We start from the raw sequence: 17,369 nt of genomic DNA, 5'->3' as shown, positions 1-17,369 counted from the left end.
ACAACGGTCCAAGACAGGATGTTAAGCATAAGCTCAGTGATTGGAACTGCAGAGGAAATTTAAAGCAGCAGGATGCAATTAGCCATAGTGGAATTCAGCTCCATGCTGAGGCTGCCTTCTAAATGCCACTGCTCTTCAATGAAACAGGTGAGCCAGTCTGAGCTCTCTGCTGTAATTCCAGGGATCTGCAGCACAGGGTCTGGGCACATCCCACTTACCTCTTCCCTGAACACAGATGCTTGTTCTTTGCAGCCAGGTAAACGCTGGATAAAGCTCACTACCTGCAATTGCATGTAAGAGAAAGAAAACACAGACAATTAAAATGAGACACCATCAATAAAACCCCTCTTATTTCTGTATGACAATTCTCTATGGAAGAATTTTTAAAACTTTAATAATCAGAACTCTCATATTGATGAAGGATACAGATGGAAAACATTGCTAGGTTGTTGCTGCAACTCCTCTGTATATTTTGGTTACCACCAATAACTGCCCCTATTGCCATTTAACCATTTCTCTCCCTGTAAGAATCCAGTTTCTCCACTCCTCTAGAAGGTTCTCACAGAATCAACATTATTTTTACACATAAAAAGCTATATATGGCTTAGACTACTTTAGATTCACTCACAACTTCACTTTCTCTACAGCACTGTAAAACTAACATGAAAAAAGGATTTAGACAGTTTCCCAAGATGACATGCCTGTAAGAGACAAGATAAACCAACTGAATGAGCACTACTGGTTTACCAACATGCAAAGGCAGAACAGAAAGAAAGGAGTTTTGGTTTCATTTAGTCTGTGCTGGGTAAAAAGGATCCATGGAACAAAGAGGATTTAGCAAGTAAAAGTTAATTTTATGACTCACAATATAGAAAACCTTTCTAGGCAAGGGATCTGTTAACATTTGGAATAATCTCCCTGCAGTCATGCAGGCAGCCCTGGGTTACATTATATAACACCAACGAGTGTGCAGAATAGCCCTGTGCGCAGTCAAGGATGACTTAATGTGCATTGTCTTCTCCAGCTGCAGCTTCACTGGTTCACAGGAGATTTGTATATTGAGGTGTTATCAGATCAAACATGTCCTGTTAATTGGATGCTCTCCTGCAGGAGCAGCTCTGCTTCATGAGGCGTAACTGTGTGAGTTGTTGCACATGTGACATTTCTTCCCTGTTCACAAACAAGCAGTTGGGCCGGGTCACTGTTGGATACAGTGCTCCCTTCAACTCAAAATTGTCAAAGTCTCTCCTAAATCACATCCCTGTACCTCTAGATCATCCCACCCCTAGACTTGGAGTCATTCCCTCCCTCCCAGTTCCAGCCAGGCAGGAACTGGGCTCTCAGAGTGCCCTCCAGGTTTGCTCTGCCCTGGCAGGAGCAGCTCTGACTCCCGTGGTTTCTGTTATGTAACCTGAAAGCAGAGCATCCCTCTCCTTCATCCTCTTCTTCTGCTCAATCTTAAAGGCAAGCCCTAAAATCCACATCTCTCTTAGGCAATGACTCAAAATTTTCTTCTGCAGAAGTGTAAACTCCTATTAATAACCAATAAAAAAAGACTACTTTCCTTTTGAGTTCCCCTGTCTGCTATTAATTAAAATACAAATGAAAATCCTTCTGCCAGGTCTGGTTCCTTCAAGAATTTACATGACAGTTGGACCCTTGGGGCAAGAGCTGGGTCTCTTCAGTGTCTGTGGCGCTGAGAGGCTGGCAGACATCTCCAGGGAATGACCTGGGCTTGGTTTGCTCCTGTATCCTTCCCTGCACAACTGCTGCTGGCTACTGTCACTGACACGGAGTGACAGACCTTTGATCTGCCCAAAGTCCTTTGTAGGGACACTGCAAGCATCCTGTGCCACTGAAGAGGCCTCTTAAGCAAACAGCAGCCCTGGGGTTTACCAGGAATGGATAACAGAGAGGGAAGAAAGATGCAAGAGCTGAAAATGGGCGAGAAGGTCCCCAGACATGAGACAGACCCCACTGAGCCACAGGGACCTGCCTGGCTGTCACTGCTGGGGAGGAGGGTTCCCAAACCAAGACAGGGCAGTTGAGGGATGAGAGAGGCTTAGGAGCACATGAACAAAATACCACAGAAATCGAATACAACCCCACAATATTGGCAGGGAAGCCTCGAACCCTGAGAAAGGCTGAGACTGGAAGGGCTCAAAGTGAGGATGCGACAGGATGTTGGACAGGTTGGGAACATCTCAGTGGGATCAGAGTTTTTCTATGAAGTGAAAGTCTGCTGGCCCTCCCTGCTGTAACCATGCCATGGCTCAAAACTGCCTGCTGGAAACTCTTACACTCCCAAAGCACATTGGTAAAGGGATGGGCCTGCAAAAGAGCTTTTTGCAATCCTGAGAACACCCTGGAAACTGGACATGACCCTTCTGGAAGGTGCTGATGTGTGGCAGGCTTGCTGAGATCAGCACAAGTTGATGGCCTGTGGTGACAAGGCAGCCCCACACCACACCCCTTCAACAGCTACTCCAGGACTGATCCCCTCTGAGGCCACAGACAGGAGCTGGGTTAACAGGGATTTAGAAAACCACTTACACTTGGCACAAGGGCAGTTCCCAACCCCCCCCCACCAGGGTATCGGCATTTGAAGCAGGATTAACTAATGAACAATACAACTCTAGCACATCTTAATGTTCTTCTGTGAGTCAATAGTGTGTGCTCTGCAAACATGACAGGAAGCTTTCAATAAATACCAAAGCTGCATTAAAGTAACTACTTTTAGTGACTGCTCAGTGTTACCGTGATTTTCTTAGCGTGAGGGCCCCTAAATACTGCTACTGCTGCTGCTCTGCCATTTAAGCTGCTCTCAACCTGCAGAGAATTAAAGCAATGTTTTTTCCCTTAATGGGGGTTTTATAAAATAAAAACAGTTCTTCAGCATGAAACCAAAGGAGAATTTTACACCCACATCGCTCCTGTTTCAGATCAGCACAGGACTCCTTTAGACTCTTTCAGGACTCCTTTGTGCAGCAGAGTTCAAAGCACAACCCAAAGGCAAATGTCTGCCACGCAGGAAGGTGTTGGGAGCCCAAATGCCAACAGACCAAATGTACTTTGGACTCCCTAAAACACAGCAAGTCCTGCTACTTTCAACTCCCAGATCTGTGGCTACATTGCACTGCACATGCTGATCCTGCAAGTGCTCAGAGAGAACCTAAATTGATTCCTCTGGGAATTTGTGATGAACGTCATTTTCAAAACCAGATGCACTTTACTGAAATTCAAGATAAAACCTGTAATTACTTCAGCCAGTGCATTGTGGTGCTACAACTGAGCTTTTCAACATGCCATTCACACTGCTACTGGCAGCCAAAAGTTCCCCAGTTGTTTCAGGCTGCAGCAGAATTCAGTTTATTCCAGGTTTGAATCACTACATCCAGTGCCCTGTATCCATGTCTGTGGTCCCTGCTCACACTCATCCGTTATCAAACTAATATCCCAGCTAAATTTACCCAGCAGTTGCTTTAAAGGTCAATTGCAAAGGACAAATTTTATTTGGCTTGGATCCTGACACTGTACTCCCATGAAGCAGCCTCCTGTTTTATCCAAAAGAAAGAGATTTTGATTATCATGTCAGAAGATTATCTGCTTCTGACTTTATTGATTTGATAAAAGATCTTTTGGACAAATCATTGGAAGCTTTCTCAAAAAGACAGGAACAGTAAATCTTTCAGAGATTTTTTTTTTTCCTCCACAGTATGAATTTAATTCTAAGACATTTTTATTAAAAAGAACAAAAAAAAACCCAAACAAACAAAAACAAAAAAAAACCCAACTAAAACCCAACACTACCACCAAACCACAACAACTCAACACAAAAAAGGACCAGTTTAAAACATCAGCACTTATTGCTCTGTCCCTTTTCCAACTGCTGTGGTTCTCATCTCCCACATCACTGCAAGTCCCACCAGACTCCTACCACTCCTCCAGCATGAAGAGCAAAGTCAAGATAGCATTTATCCAATGTTAAGAGGCACTTAGGGAAAATGCACTTTCTAAAAGTCTCTGGAGATCCTCTCTGCATCATGAGCAGCAGCACCTTTTTCCTGCTTTGCAGATTCCCTGCATCCTTGCAAGCGCAACACTACAGCACATTTCTCTGGAATTAAATGCCCTGCAATTAAGCACCAGGATCCAAATTATAACCACTTCCCAAGCACAGAGAGAAATATTTATGCCCAAGGCATCAAGGCAAAAACCAACTACTCAGCACACAAAACACTCTGGCTTTTTCACACAACACCTAATTACAGGAGACATTTCAAGAGCCGCAGAGACACATCTCCAGCTGCACAGCTACCTCTGCCAGAAATCAGGTCAGGCTGTGGGCAGTTTTGTTCCCACGGAATCAGGCAGGGAGACGCAGCAGGAGTGGGCATGCACAGTGCAGTTTGGAATTCTCTGCACTGTAAAAGTGAATCAGCAGCAAAATCACAGGAGAGGGGGAGGGAGATCAGAAAAAGGGAATCTGCTGTCAGAGTGATGCTTCAGGCCTGAGGACTGAGAAATCAAAGGGTAAATAAATAGAGGGAGGGAATCCAGCTGAGGGCAATAGGCTGTGGATACTAGAGGGTTAACAGGGGTCCTTCCCCTCCCTGATAAAGGGTCTTGGGTCTAACTTCCATCTGAGTCAGCTGTGACACACACACAGCAAACAGAAGAGCACTGCCTAGGAGAGGGAAGGAAATAAAGATGTCTTTCAATAAGCACTCCAGAGAAGAGTGCTCTGGCATTCCTGCATCCTGGGAGAGTGGAACAGGGAACAGGTAACTCACCTCCTCCACTGTCCATTTGGCAACTTGTTTGGCTGTCAGGCCTGAGACCTCCGGCAAGAGCCTGCAGTGCTGCTCCCAGAAGAGATGGAGGCGGTGCATCGGGTTAGAGGCCAGAGAAGGCATGAAGATAGACTGGTGGAGGGCCTGCTGGAGATCCAAATCAGGGTCTGAAAAAGGAAACAAGACAAGTCAGAGCCAGGCTTCAAGTAGGAGCAACTACAACAAAGCAGGAAAAAGGGTCACAGCCTGGAGGGGAAAGCAAAGCAGGGTGAGTGGAGCAGGCATGCCTACTGTGTGGCACACAGAGCTCTCAGGACATTCTCCTCCTCCTGAGGAGAAAAGGGAAAAAAAAGATAAGACTGCCAGGCTGGAGGCTTTATCATTAGCTTCTTCCCTGGAAAATGATGTCATGCTGCTAACAGAGATGTTTGCAGCATTTTATTGACAAGGTGGAGGAATTCTGGTAACAGCATCCTCGTCTGGGAACTGATGGCAGTGTTCCAGCCCCAGCTGTAGCCAGAGTTCTGTGCTGCCAGCATGGCCTGGGCTCACTCCCCAGGAGACTCCCAGGCCAGGAGTGCTCAAGGTACCTCCAGGCATCAACTCCCTCCTCATGTGTCAAGTGAAGCTCTGAAAACCAAGACAAAATAAAGAGGAAGGAATCACCCCTCCCTAATGAGATCGCTGGAGCAGTGCAGAGTCATGGTCCTACAGGGATGTGCTGGTTATACAACAGGAAGCCAGGCAGAGGATGGGAGCAGGCTGGGAAGCACTCCTCTGGTTTACAGCGGCACGGGGGCTACCCCCGACCTCCATCCCGGGGGATAGGATGTCCCAGCGCCATCCCGTGGCATTCCCGAGCATTCCCACTGTAATCCCAGCCCTCGGGAAGGATCCGTGTGCCTGGAGCAGCCGCTGCCCTGCTGCCCCTGCTGCCTCTGCTCAGCGGCTCTCAGCGGGCTGGGGTGTAAGATGAGGGGGGTAAGCAGTCACTACTGTGGAATGCACAAAGGAAAATGGCTGAAATACAAAGAAAAAGCAGATTCCCAGGGTTAGCCAGCTGCCCCCTAGCTGAAGGGGAAGCAGCTCTGGAGGTAAAGCCTGTCCTAGTGAACAATCACTGCCCTGGCCCAGAGCCCACTCAGCTCATCTCATCTCCACATCCCTAACAGTCATGAGACAGCATCAAATAACATCAAATTTCTAATAATGAAACCAAGGGAGGATAAATACAGCCTGAGTAAGAACTGCTCAGTTCAGGAGCTCCTGGTGGCAAGAGGGCACAGGACCTGCTCCAGAGATGGCTGTCACGCCCCTCCTTCCCTGCTGCAGTGGTGGGGACAGACAGCACCTGGTCTGGTGCCCACGTCCTGCTCCAGGAGGTCCCAGTCATGCCCAAGGTCTCCCCCACTGCCACATCCCTGCTGGGTGGGCATTGCTTCCATCTCAGACCTATTCCTTTTCTCCACTAAGCACAAATCCTTGAACTAAGCACCCAAACCATGACCTAGACAAGTGACTTTCCCTCTGACGAAGAAGCAGTGATCTCATTGTTTAAATGCAGCTGGGAGGAAAGCTCTGGGTAACTGTGAAATTACAGGTCAGTGGATGATTGCATTTCCCTCCCTTGATTTCCATCACTCCATGGAAGATGAATGCAAAAAGAGAGTGGGCAGCTTTCCCTGCCAGCTGCAACTGCCACTTGGAGCTGGCAGATCCCTCAGCTCTGACTGCAAAACTCAGAACTAGGTAAAAATGAGTATTAAAAAAAAAAACAACAAACCAACATCCAGGCACCTGTCCCAGTTTGTGCCTGCTTAGCTATTTTTGATTAGGGACTTATTGCCATCTCAAATCCTCCTAAAAGCCTGGTCAGCTCTGTTCTCTGAAATGGCTTTTTATAGTAAATCTGAAAGTTAAGCATATGGTTTGCTAAAGTGACAGCAGAAAGCTGCTCTGGAAACTTAACCTGTCACATACCAGGAAAAAAAACCCATTGTTTTTCCATTTAGCTTTTAATTTTCTTTTTAATCCTTAAGAGAAAGGAGAGAAAGAGATCCTTAAGAAAGAGATCCTTTAAAAAGTCCTCCAATGACTCAGAATATGTTTCTGAATACCCATGAGGGTGTAAAAAAAGGGGTTGATGGAACCAAAACTATCTGCTAAGTTTTGAGGAAATCTCCCTTGAGCCCTGTGCTGGCTCTGTCACAGCCTGACACAGGTCACAGACTGTTTGGGAACCACTTGTCACTGCAGAGGAGTTTGCAGTGGCACAAAGTCCAGTGCAAACTTGTCTTCTCAGTTAATAAATACCACTCTGCAATGTATTAAACCTTTCACTTCTAAGTAATTTTACACTTTCTCTTAATTTTAAAGGAAGAAAAACTATTATTGCTATTATCTCCAGCATGTGCTTTCTCTTGACTGTGGAATCAAAGACAAAAAAAGTTGTGAATTCTTAATGCTCCTCATGACTGTGGGGATATTGCAGAGATAAGCACACATAGAGAAAGATGGAATAAAACTTAACCAACCTTTCCCATTGCTTTCCTGTTTCACCAGCTGAAACTTGATATAGGCATGTGAGCACCCAAGCCTGAAAGCAACAATTATAAAACATTTCAGAAGATACAGAAATGGTTGTAATTTCTTCTCCATACAAAGGTAAGTGAGATTTATAGAAACTAAAACTTTTTCCTCCTAAAATAAGCAATAGCTCCATCCCTGACCTCTCTCTGAGCTGTTCTCTTAAATTCATGGCCAGAACTCAGATCTGAGTTTACTGCAGGAAAGAGAGGGCCCAAAACAACAGGAGGAAGGGAGGAGATTTACCATGTCATTCTAAAACACTCTGCTGCAAAACTTCAATCAAATTTGGCTGTTTGTTATTTACATTGTTATTTCAGATACTGCAGCAACATCAAGAAACACAACTGTTAATGCATGAAAATACATCACAAAACTCTTGTTTACATTTTTGGTGCAGCTTTGATATCTACAGAGAAATCTTCCTCTCCCCAGCCTCTCTCCCGACTGTCTTCTGACTGCTCTGATGGAGTGTGGATGCTGCTTTGACACCACTTTTCACTGTCTGGTGCAGATTTTCTGGAAAGACAGATAAATGACAGTAGCTGAACTGACATCCTCTGCTCCCTTTTCCCAGAGGAGAGCAGAGCTGGCTGCTCCTGGCAAGTGAGAGCAACAACCACCACCTTGTGGCAGAACTTTCCTCTCCCCTACATGAGTACAAAGTGTTTTGCTCCTCTTCTGCAAGGATTGAGAGAGTTTAAGTGAAATAAATCAGCCTCTGTTGGCTCAGGTTCTGATCCCAGCAGCTATAGGAAACCACTGTGTTATGGTGAAAGCAAGAGTTTAAGGTTTCTGAATCTTGATACCTCTGGATAACATTTTAGAGTTTCCATGACTAAATCTGATGCATAAACTGAGCTACAGAGTTGGCCAAGGGAAGACAAGCAGCAGGACACCAGACTTCTAGGCTGAATTCAGACCTCCCACTATCAGGAAATTAAATACTTAGAAGAAAAAAAAATACATTCTAAAATGCTATTTATTCTCTGAGAATTCAAAATCTCCCAAGAGCTTTATGGTAAGAGTGCCATTGAAATGCAATCAATTTTGGTGTGGAAATTAGGGAATGAAGATGCCTGGATAGTTCTGGCATGGGAGGAAGCAATTTGGCCATGAAGGCTAGGGAGGAAAAAGAAGCATTCACTCCTTTATTCTGGACAAACATATCTTGAAAATGTTATAAATCTAAACAAATAGATGAGCTTTAAAATATAGATAAGCCTTCACATACAACAAAAAACTAAAGTATTACTGGAGTTTGCCCTAGTGAGACTGGATTTGTGAAGACTAAAAATGATCTTAAAAAACCCTTCATATCCTGGTCTGTCCCATGACAGGTTTAACCAACTCCTGCACCCCAAGAACTAAGGCACAGTTTCCTTCAATGCTGCTCAGTTGTGAGACTTTCTTGTGACAAAACAAAGTATCTGAGAGTGCTCAGCTTGTTTGCTTGCTAAGATAACACACACAATGCTTAACAGACCCAGGGTGAACCACAATTACAGTTTAATAGCGCAAAATACCCTTGATTTAACAGTTTTAGGACAGGAAACAAAATTTAAAAATTTAAAATTCAATTTTAAATTGAAACAGCAAGGAAAAACGTATGAAGACAGAATGCAATTTCCATTGTTGGAATGTGACCAGAGCACCAGGATTAAGGAGTCAAGAAACTTATTAAAGCATTTGAGGGTATAAAAGTGCACTGCTCTGCATTAAGAGTGATTGGGGCACACGTCAATATTACAGACAGATGAACTCAATGCTCCACTGTGTTGCTGCCAATTCCAGTGGTTTTCATCCTTGTAAATGGCTTTGTGCCCCAGTACCTGGCCAAGAGTAAAATCCAGTTTACCTGGATTGTGAAAAGTCACCCTGAGAAGACTCCCCTGCTCCCAGCAGTGGGCCAGGTGTCTCCAGCCTCTTGGTTTTCTGCATGATGTTCCCAGGGGAAGGTCTCTCCCCACTCAGCCGGTCCTGTAAGAGGTTTTCTCTGCTGAGGTTCATATCAGAGTATGGGCAGCCAACTAAGCTGTGATGGAGAAAGAAAAAAGAGAGAGGGCAATGAAAGCTTTACAGTCATACAGTCTTCCTTACTTCAGGAAGAGAAATCCATCACAAATCCAGAAAAAATGAGGCCACAAACTCTCAGGAGGTGCTGTTACCCAGCTATACGTGTGAGAAAGCAAGGGACTATACGGCAGAATTAAAACCCAAAGTCATGTTGTTAAAGAGCAAGAAGAGCTTGTCCTCGATAACTTGCTTATCAGAACAACATTTCATGGATCAACAGACTTCTGCAACTTTCAGTCTGAAAAATTCAAAGCCCTTAACTACATTATAAACTACCAGGTCTTCTGACCTCCCACCTGAGATTGTTCTCTTGCTCTTAAAATAATTTACTTGAGAAAAAGCTTCCTTTTCCAAAAGCACACAAGAAATCAAAAGACAGAGCACAAAACATGAGCAACCTCTCCTCACCTACACTTTAACATCCTATCTATGCCCTCTCCTCTTTAACTGTCTCCTTGCATGTTGTTGTTGGGTATATTATTTCATAAATGTAACTCCTTCAGTACTGCTGGAATGGAGAAACTGGAGTGAATGAATCTGTTTACATTGCAGCTATCATGATTATAGTGGTATAAACAAAATTTATGATCAAACAGCCTACTTAGACACAAGAGGGAGCTGCGGTTGCAGTTATAGCTATCTCCAGAATAACTACCCGGAGATAATTTCAGTGCAGTGCAGTTGCTCGGTGCTGCATCATCATCATTATTATTATTGCTGTTGTTGCTGTAGCTGTTGCTATTGTCATTAACAGCACTCATCCACATACGTGTAATGTGTTCCGTATCGGGGGCCCCGGACGTGCCCAATCCCCTGGCAGCCCGGAGTAGGACACGCTTGTCCCACTGCTCCCTCTGGATCTTCAGTGCCTGAGAGTAGTAAAAAAAGAAAGATAAACAGATTTGCACATGAGGAGCAGACTGCACTTAGGAAATAATACAGCATAACAAAAGCGTGTCCTGTATTTACCTAGAGGGACTTGCAGAGCGTGTCCAGTTTTGTCACACCAGCCCACAGGATGGATGTCAGGGCTGTCTGCATCCACCCAGAAATCATAGTCATGGTCCCAGCCATCAAAATGTATCTGAAAGAAGAAGTCTCAGGGAAAGACAGAGTTCAGGGCATGACTCAGCTCTTACGTTAACGTCTCCCTTTGTTTCACCTTGCTCAGCTTGGGGCTGATTCATTCAATCTTTCAGATCAATCTTTCAGTTAGGCACAAACATCTCTGTGCTCAGTCTAACTCTTTGTTTTCCTGCATCTGTGTTTCACAGAATAACCAGCTTCTGGTGACAATCTGTCACCCCACAGCCCATGGGATGCTCTAACATGCAAACTCCAAAACTATGCAAATACAAATGCTTATTTGTTTTGTTTTCTGTGGATCCCAAAACACCATAAAAGCCAACAAGTTTGGTGAGTTTTGCAGTGAACAAGCTGCAATTTTCTGCTGGATGAAGAGACTGGCAGTAGCTCAGATCCAGAGACTGAAGATCACTGGAGTTTAAAGGCTACTGGGTTGTTCATGCAGGAAAGTTCAATGTATGAATTAAGTATCATGCCTCAATGGACTGGCAAAGCTTGGCTTTTGTTCACAGCAATGAGACTCAGAATCAGCCAGATAAAGGGGAGTGAATTCCACTTCTGCCCATGTAATCATTCTTTAGGAGGGAGATCCTTTGGCCATGGAGTCTCCATCAGTGCAGCCTCCTCTTTAGCTGGCTTGTACTTAGTTCCTCAGAAGCCAAAGCACAACAGATTATTTGGGCAATATATTTGCATGAAATACCAGGCTAAAATGCATTGATGTGACAAATTTGTACTGAAGAATGACACTACTTCCCACATTTACCAGGCTTTAAATTGCTTTGGGTTTTCCTTTCCTGGTAGGAAAAAAACAGCCAGGCAGCTTCCCCAGCAGAACACTCATGCTGCCATCAGTCATGGAGATCACAGGGAATATGCCAAGAAATAGGACATCACAGTGTCAAGTGTTAGGTCAAAACAGTTACATTAGAATAGTAACTAACACCAGCCCAATTCCATCAGATTTTAGTAAAACAAAGCAACAGCTGGGCAGGCCTGGAGGCCACAGCAGCTGCCAGGCTGTTGTTTGCTGCTCCTTGTTCCCAAGTGTTGTTTTCCCTGCACTGCCCATCCCATGGTTCCCAGCACAGGTTCTGCACTTGGGAGCAAGGTCATACCTTAATGCGATGGCTGTCTTTGTCAATGATTGTTGCCACTCTTATCAAGATGGGATTTCGTCTGTCCACAGCCTCTAACTTCGTATTAACCTGGAATCCGTGAGGAGGACGCTGGAAGGGAGGATTGTAAGCAGAATGCTAAAAAGCCTTGGAGTTCAGAGCTGGTACATGCTCTGAATGAAATGTGCTCCAGTTTCCATCCACCCATAGCTGCCTTTGCAGCTTTGGGTTATGTCACATGGCAGTCTGTTCAGAGGCTAAAATCCAAGAGGTTAAAATCAGAGTTCCCAAGAGGACTTAGCTGAGTGTTTGTCAGCAGCCCCAAACTGCTGGAGAGGCAGCCTGAGGGGGCTCAGCACAGAGGAGCTGTCCCAGCCAGAACAAGAGACCCTTCCTTCACAGACAAAAGGCCAGGGACCACCACGAGCAGCTCCACTGACATGGCCTCCCGAGCCTGACAGCACACCTAGCACACAGTAGGGACGTGGTCTTCTCTAGAAGAGGAGACTGAGAGGGGAGAGATCTCAACAGTCCATATGAGTATCTCCAGGGCAAGTGTCAGAGCACAGTGCCAAACTCTCCAGCAGGAAAAGGAGCAGTGGCCCTAAAATAAACCACTAAAACCTCAACACGAGGAAGAACTTTCCATAATAGCAGAGCACTAGAACAGCTGGCCAGGGAGGGTGTAGAGTCTCCCACTCTGGTGACATTCCAAACACACCTGGATGCAGAATTTCAAACCCACCTGTGTCACCTGCTCCAGGTGACTCTGCCTTGGCAGGGGGTTGGAATGGATGATCTCCAGCCTCTCTTCCAACCTGACTATTCCGTGATGCCACACCATCAAGGACAGTGGCCAATTCCCCGCTCTTCACAGCTGAACACACCATTGGGTGAAGTCTCTCTTCACTACCCTATATCTTCCCTGGCCTCAGCTCCTGGCTTTCAGTTATCCTCATTACACAGATTACCCCTGTGCTGTTGGTGAACAACTGCTGGGAACTGCTGTGCTGGGGCTTACAGCAGCTCTGCCCCAGAGCCTGCCCCTGCAGAGGTTCACTCATCCTTTTCTTCAAATCCTGAATACTTTGGGAAAACTCCAGAACGTCCTTTAACCTGATGTGTACCCTTTGCAGCACCCTATGTAACCTCTAAGCAACAGACAGCTTTTACCAATGTTTCCATTTATCTGTCTGCAAATTCCTCCTCTGACCTCCTCAGCAGGGGGTTATGGATGCTCATTCAAAACATGTCCCTCTTCACTTCTGCACACAGAGGTGAGGGGTTTAGCACAAAATGATAAATTGTCTATTTGAACATGACCAGGTTAATGAAATCATTAGAATCACTCTTCCCTCCCAGTCTTCCTTAGCCTTGTTACTGCCAGTGGCTGGGGGCAGGAAGGAGATGCACTCCTGGGCTAAGAGGTTTAACTCCATACCTGAAGTTCCTCTTCAGCCATTTCACCTGGACACAGATATCTATCAGTGTGCTGTCAGACACTGGACACACCACAAAACAGACAATCTAAACTGCTTTTATTTTCAAGAGCATTTTATTGAACCAGGCAACCTTGTCTGTCCTCCCTGAAGAAGGAGATGAATGCTCAAGGTCCAAATCCTGCCCAGAAGAGGAGCCAGGCTCTTTGCTTAAGTCTTGCTGAAGAGTTGCTGCCCTTTTGGCAATAGCTTATGAATGTTTTGGAATTGCCAGCCCAAGAGGATGGTCTGAAATAACAATGCTTACACTGGAGATGTCTCCTGAGTTTTTGGGTGGAGAGGGCAGAAATCCAGACCCAAGACCTGCTATTTGTGCTGATGACCCATGTCTCCAGACTACATAAGACAGCTCTTTAAAATTGTTAAAAGCTAATTCAGTGAGAAATGCCTGTTCTGGCTCTCAACCCACATTTTTATATACTGATTTCCTGTAATTGTTAGCTGGAATAATAATTATTATTTTTAAAAAATCAATAGCTTTGCCATTTATTTGCACTTCAGTCCAACCAAGCCAGAAAAAATAACGAGGTTTGATCTTGAAAGAGTCCTATTAACTTCTGATATATCGAATACATTTTCTTTTCTGTATCATTTTTGAAACACAGTTTTAGATGCTAATTTGCACTCTGGAGTTTCATGAGGGGCAGAATTGGCCCTTCTACTTTTTTTTCAAAGCCTGATACATGAAGGAGTAGAAAAATGGCTGCAGAAATGTCTGGAAAACAGGAAAGGAGGCAGACAAGGCAGCTGCATCCTCCTTGGGAAGACACTTCACTTTGGAAGAATCCAAAGAAGGAAGTTCTCAGTATAGAACAGGCTCCCTGTCCTGAGCAAAGCCCTCTTATGCTCAAATGACATCTCTCACCACACTTTAGACCCTGAAAATCTGAAGGAAGAAACCACAATGGCAGATCTTACAGAGAACTTGAGCTGAGAGTTTTAAGTTCACATTTTCCAGCTCTATTGGGATTTCAAAACATCTTAGTCCACTCTTGGGGGCAACAACTGTGTCCCACTAACAGGCTCCACTCCTCATCCTATCCCTGGCCCTAAGCTGCTTTGCAGCTATGGGAAACCTCAATCCCAGGGATGTTTTGGATGCGATGCAGATAACTCCAGTTAAAGCTCTACAGCTCTCTGAAGAGGCAAAAACTTCTTCCACCTCCCTAACACCACTTTGCAGCCTGCACCAACCTCATGTGGATACCTGCTGAAATCTGGCAATTATCAAACCTTTCTAGCTGGATTTTTACCTCTCTTATCTGAGGCCTCCCTGATTGCTTTTCCTCCACCATCCCAAAAACCTTTCCAGAGAAATACACAGGAGAGCAGCAGGTATTAACCTGCAACTCCCACTTCAGAAAAAGGAACCAAGACACGTGTTACGATGGCAAAGAAGAGTTTTTAAACATATTGCAAAGTTTAGCAAGGTGAGCCAGCAGCATTGGAAGGGAAAAAATCAAATTAAAAGTACAGTCATTTTAGAGGCTTTTGGTTTGTTTCTGCTTACAGTGAGATTCCAGATAAACACACTGAACTGCAATGAAAGAAACAAAAGCTCACTATCTTGAGGTTGAGAGAAGCCCCTTCACGCTGAGTCTGCAGGATGGTCTTAGGGATTTGGCAGAGATGCTCTTTCATCTGTTAATACATTTATTTCTGTGGAGGGCACAGCTGGCTCCTCCCCAGAAGGACTATGATCTATATCAGCACACATAAACCCTTGGTATGAACTTCTCTACCTTAATTCCAGCCTCACCAGCTAGGGAAGTACGGATTTGCACACCTGCAAGGTGAATTTTAGAAAGGTTTTTAAAACTTCATGTAGAGGGAACACCAGATAACTGCACCCTTTCTCCTCTCTCTGTGCCCTCTGTGAGGCACTTCCCACATACCTCTGGAAGCCACAGTTACCTGTGTGGACTGAAGGTTCTGCCCTTAAATCTGCTAATGGAACCACTGAAGATTAGTCAAAAATCCTTTCCAAGCCAGCCTTCCATAGTATAAAAAAACCAAAAAAATCTTGTATTTTGCTGTGTGTTTTTGTTTTAGCAGCAGTGAGATGATCTTAAAGTAAACCAGTTTCACCTTCCTCGCACAGACAAGGTGAACCATGCTCAAATAAAGTCTCAAGCAAAAAAGGGTGGATAACAGCAACTGAGCAAGAGCAATCAAAGATATTCACCTACCAATTTAAAGGCTCTTGCAGGGGCCGCTTGGGAATTAGTTTCTTCCAAGTACTTCTCCCACGAGAAGTCTTTGGAATCCCTGTGTCCTGAAAAAACAGAGAATAAACATTTCTGTAGGAAAAACCCCACATTTACTGTTACAAACAGCAAAAAGGCAGCTCTGTGACACTGTAATGAGCACTTACAATGGATGGTGCTGGAAAGTGGCCTGTTTGCTCCTACCCACCACCTCCACCCAGAGCAGCTCTGCCAGTTCCCCAGTTTTACACTGGACTTGAACCCTGGCGAGTTCACTTCTGCACAGCTTAATCAATTCTTATTCTCTAAAGAAAACTCAAATTATGAGCTAGTGAGATGATTCTGTGATGTGCAATGGCATCACTACATTAATTTCCTGTTTTATTAACTACTCTATGTGTGAGTGCCTGTAAGACTGTAGAACCTTCTCCTCTCCTGCTGCCCGCTCACCCAGGCTGAGTAAACCCAGTAGTCTGGAGAGAAAAGGCTCCATGGGTGTGCTGCTCCAACAACAGTGGGATGTCTCTCCCTGGAAATTACATTTAAGAAACTGCTTTACTTCTTTCCTATTTCAGTAATGTTTACCCCCAGGACAGGTTCCTTCTGGCAGGAGGGTGTAGTGACTAAATGCAGAGCACAGTCTGCAAACTGCTGCATTTAAGTCCTTCAGCAGAGAGACCAGAACTGGCTGCAGGTTTTGTTGGGGCATGGGAAATTCTCACATAAGCAGAGAACTACAGGACTTCACCCAGTCCTGAACATTCCAGGAGCAGGGACAGATGTGGTGCAGCTGAGACGGAATGTTCATAACCCCTTCTACACCTATAGTGAAGACAGTGAGGCCAATTCCCCCCATGCAGAGGAATCCTGAAAGTGCTTCCTGCTCTACTGAACCTGGAACACAGCAACTACAGGAATTCTTGGTCCAGGGCTGTCAGTCTGACAAATGTCAGGCTTAATTGTTTTATGTTTGCTATTTTTAAGTTGAACGAGCACTTCCAATGCCTCAAAACACTGGTTTCCCTGTACGTTCTGTCCTCCCTTATTTGCCAACATTCTCTTCATTTACCAAATTTCAGTACAACAGAAAGAGATGTGGATTCAGTTACTCCTTCATTTCCAGAAATTCCATCTAGGTAATCATTAGAGCATGGTGCTAACAATGCCAAGGCAGTAGTTCAATTCCTGTATGGGTCATTCACTTAAGGGCTGGACTCAATGATTCAGGTGGGTCCTTCCAAGCCAGAGTATTCTGTGATTTCCAGAAATGCCATCTAGGAAATCATGGTAGAGATCCCTTTTTCTCCCAGCTCACCTTGAAGGAAATGCTGCGAATCCTTCTCACTTCTTCCCTTATAAAATCAAATTCAACTATAAATTACCAAATCCTGTTCCACTTCGTCACAGATTGCAAGATGTTGCTGGGGGTGTGTATTCTACTGCCACCTGTCAGAGCTGGGGCAGGTCTCTGCTGTTCTTTGGACAATTTTCTTTATCTCCCACAGCCAATCCTCCCTCCAGGAGATCTCTGCTGTCCATGGCCACTGAGTGTCCCTGCATGGCTGAGAAAATTCCATCATCCATGGGGAGATGCTGTGCCCAGGGGAGGAGCCAAGCATTCCTACCTGGATCCAATCTGACCTGAGAACAGCACAGCAGCCTTTGCCCCCTGCATTCCCAGAGGAGCAGCTTCCTTCCCCCTGCATTCCCAGGGGAGCAGCTTCCTTCCCCCTGCATTCCCAGGGGAGCAGCTTCCTTCCCCCTGCATTCCCAGAGGAGCAGCTTCCTTCCCCCTGCATTCCCAGAGGAGCAGCTTTCTTCCCCCTGCATTCCCAGAGGAGCCCAGGCCCATCTCCCGCAGCCCTGGAGCTCCAAGGAAAACTCCCCCCTTGTGCAGATCCTGCTCCAGCAGAAGCACAGCTGGCACTGCAGGAGGGCTGAGCCCCCCTGGGATGGGGCTGAGCCACCTCCCTGACCCACAGGGGCCAGGGTCTGCTTGGACTC

The 17,369-nt window shown here is 45.3% G+C and overlaps 1 protein-coding gene across 12 annotated transcripts in view; it reads right to left on the bottom strand.

Annotated features, from left to right (window-relative positions):
* Window positions 1–17,369, bottom strand: part of LOC110469529 (lethal(3)malignant brain tumor-like protein 4) — a 43,868-nt gene that overhangs the window by 7,152 nt on the left and 19,347 nt on the right. For 11 of the 12 annotated variants that reach the window (XM_085559912.1, XM_021528359.3, XM_085559904.1 and 8 more), the window contains 9 exons: window positions 15,348–15,433; window positions 11,660–11,770; window positions 10,425–10,539; window positions 10,225–10,324; window positions 9,238–9,414; window positions 7,767–7,898; window positions 7,328–7,389; window positions 4,794–4,960; window positions 219–281 (listed from right to left, as the gene is read on the bottom strand). In XM_085559912.1, the coding sequence (XP_085416038.1) occupies window positions 219–281; window positions 4,794–4,960; window positions 7,328–7,389; window positions 7,767–7,898; window positions 9,238–9,414; window positions 10,225–10,324; window positions 10,425–10,539; window positions 11,660–11,770; window positions 15,348–15,433 (1,013 nt within the window). The remainder of the gene's footprint in view (window positions 1–218; window positions 282–4,793; window positions 4,961–7,327; window positions 7,390–7,766; window positions 7,899–9,237; window positions 9,415–10,224; window positions 10,325–10,424; window positions 10,540–11,659; window positions 11,771–15,347; window positions 15,434–17,369) is intronic. The other variant, XM_085559905.1, reaches the window with a different exon arrangement.

The sequence above is a fragment of the Lonchura striata genome, chromosome 23 (genome assembly GCF_050655825.1).
Source record: "Lonchura striata isolate lonStrDom1 chromosome 23, ASM5065582v1, whole genome shotgun sequence".
In the NCBI taxonomy this organism is placed as follows: domain Eukaryota; kingdom Metazoa; phylum Chordata; class Aves; order Passeriformes; family Estrildidae; genus Lonchura; species Lonchura striata.
This window is presented reverse-complemented; position numbering and strand designations above follow the sequence as displayed.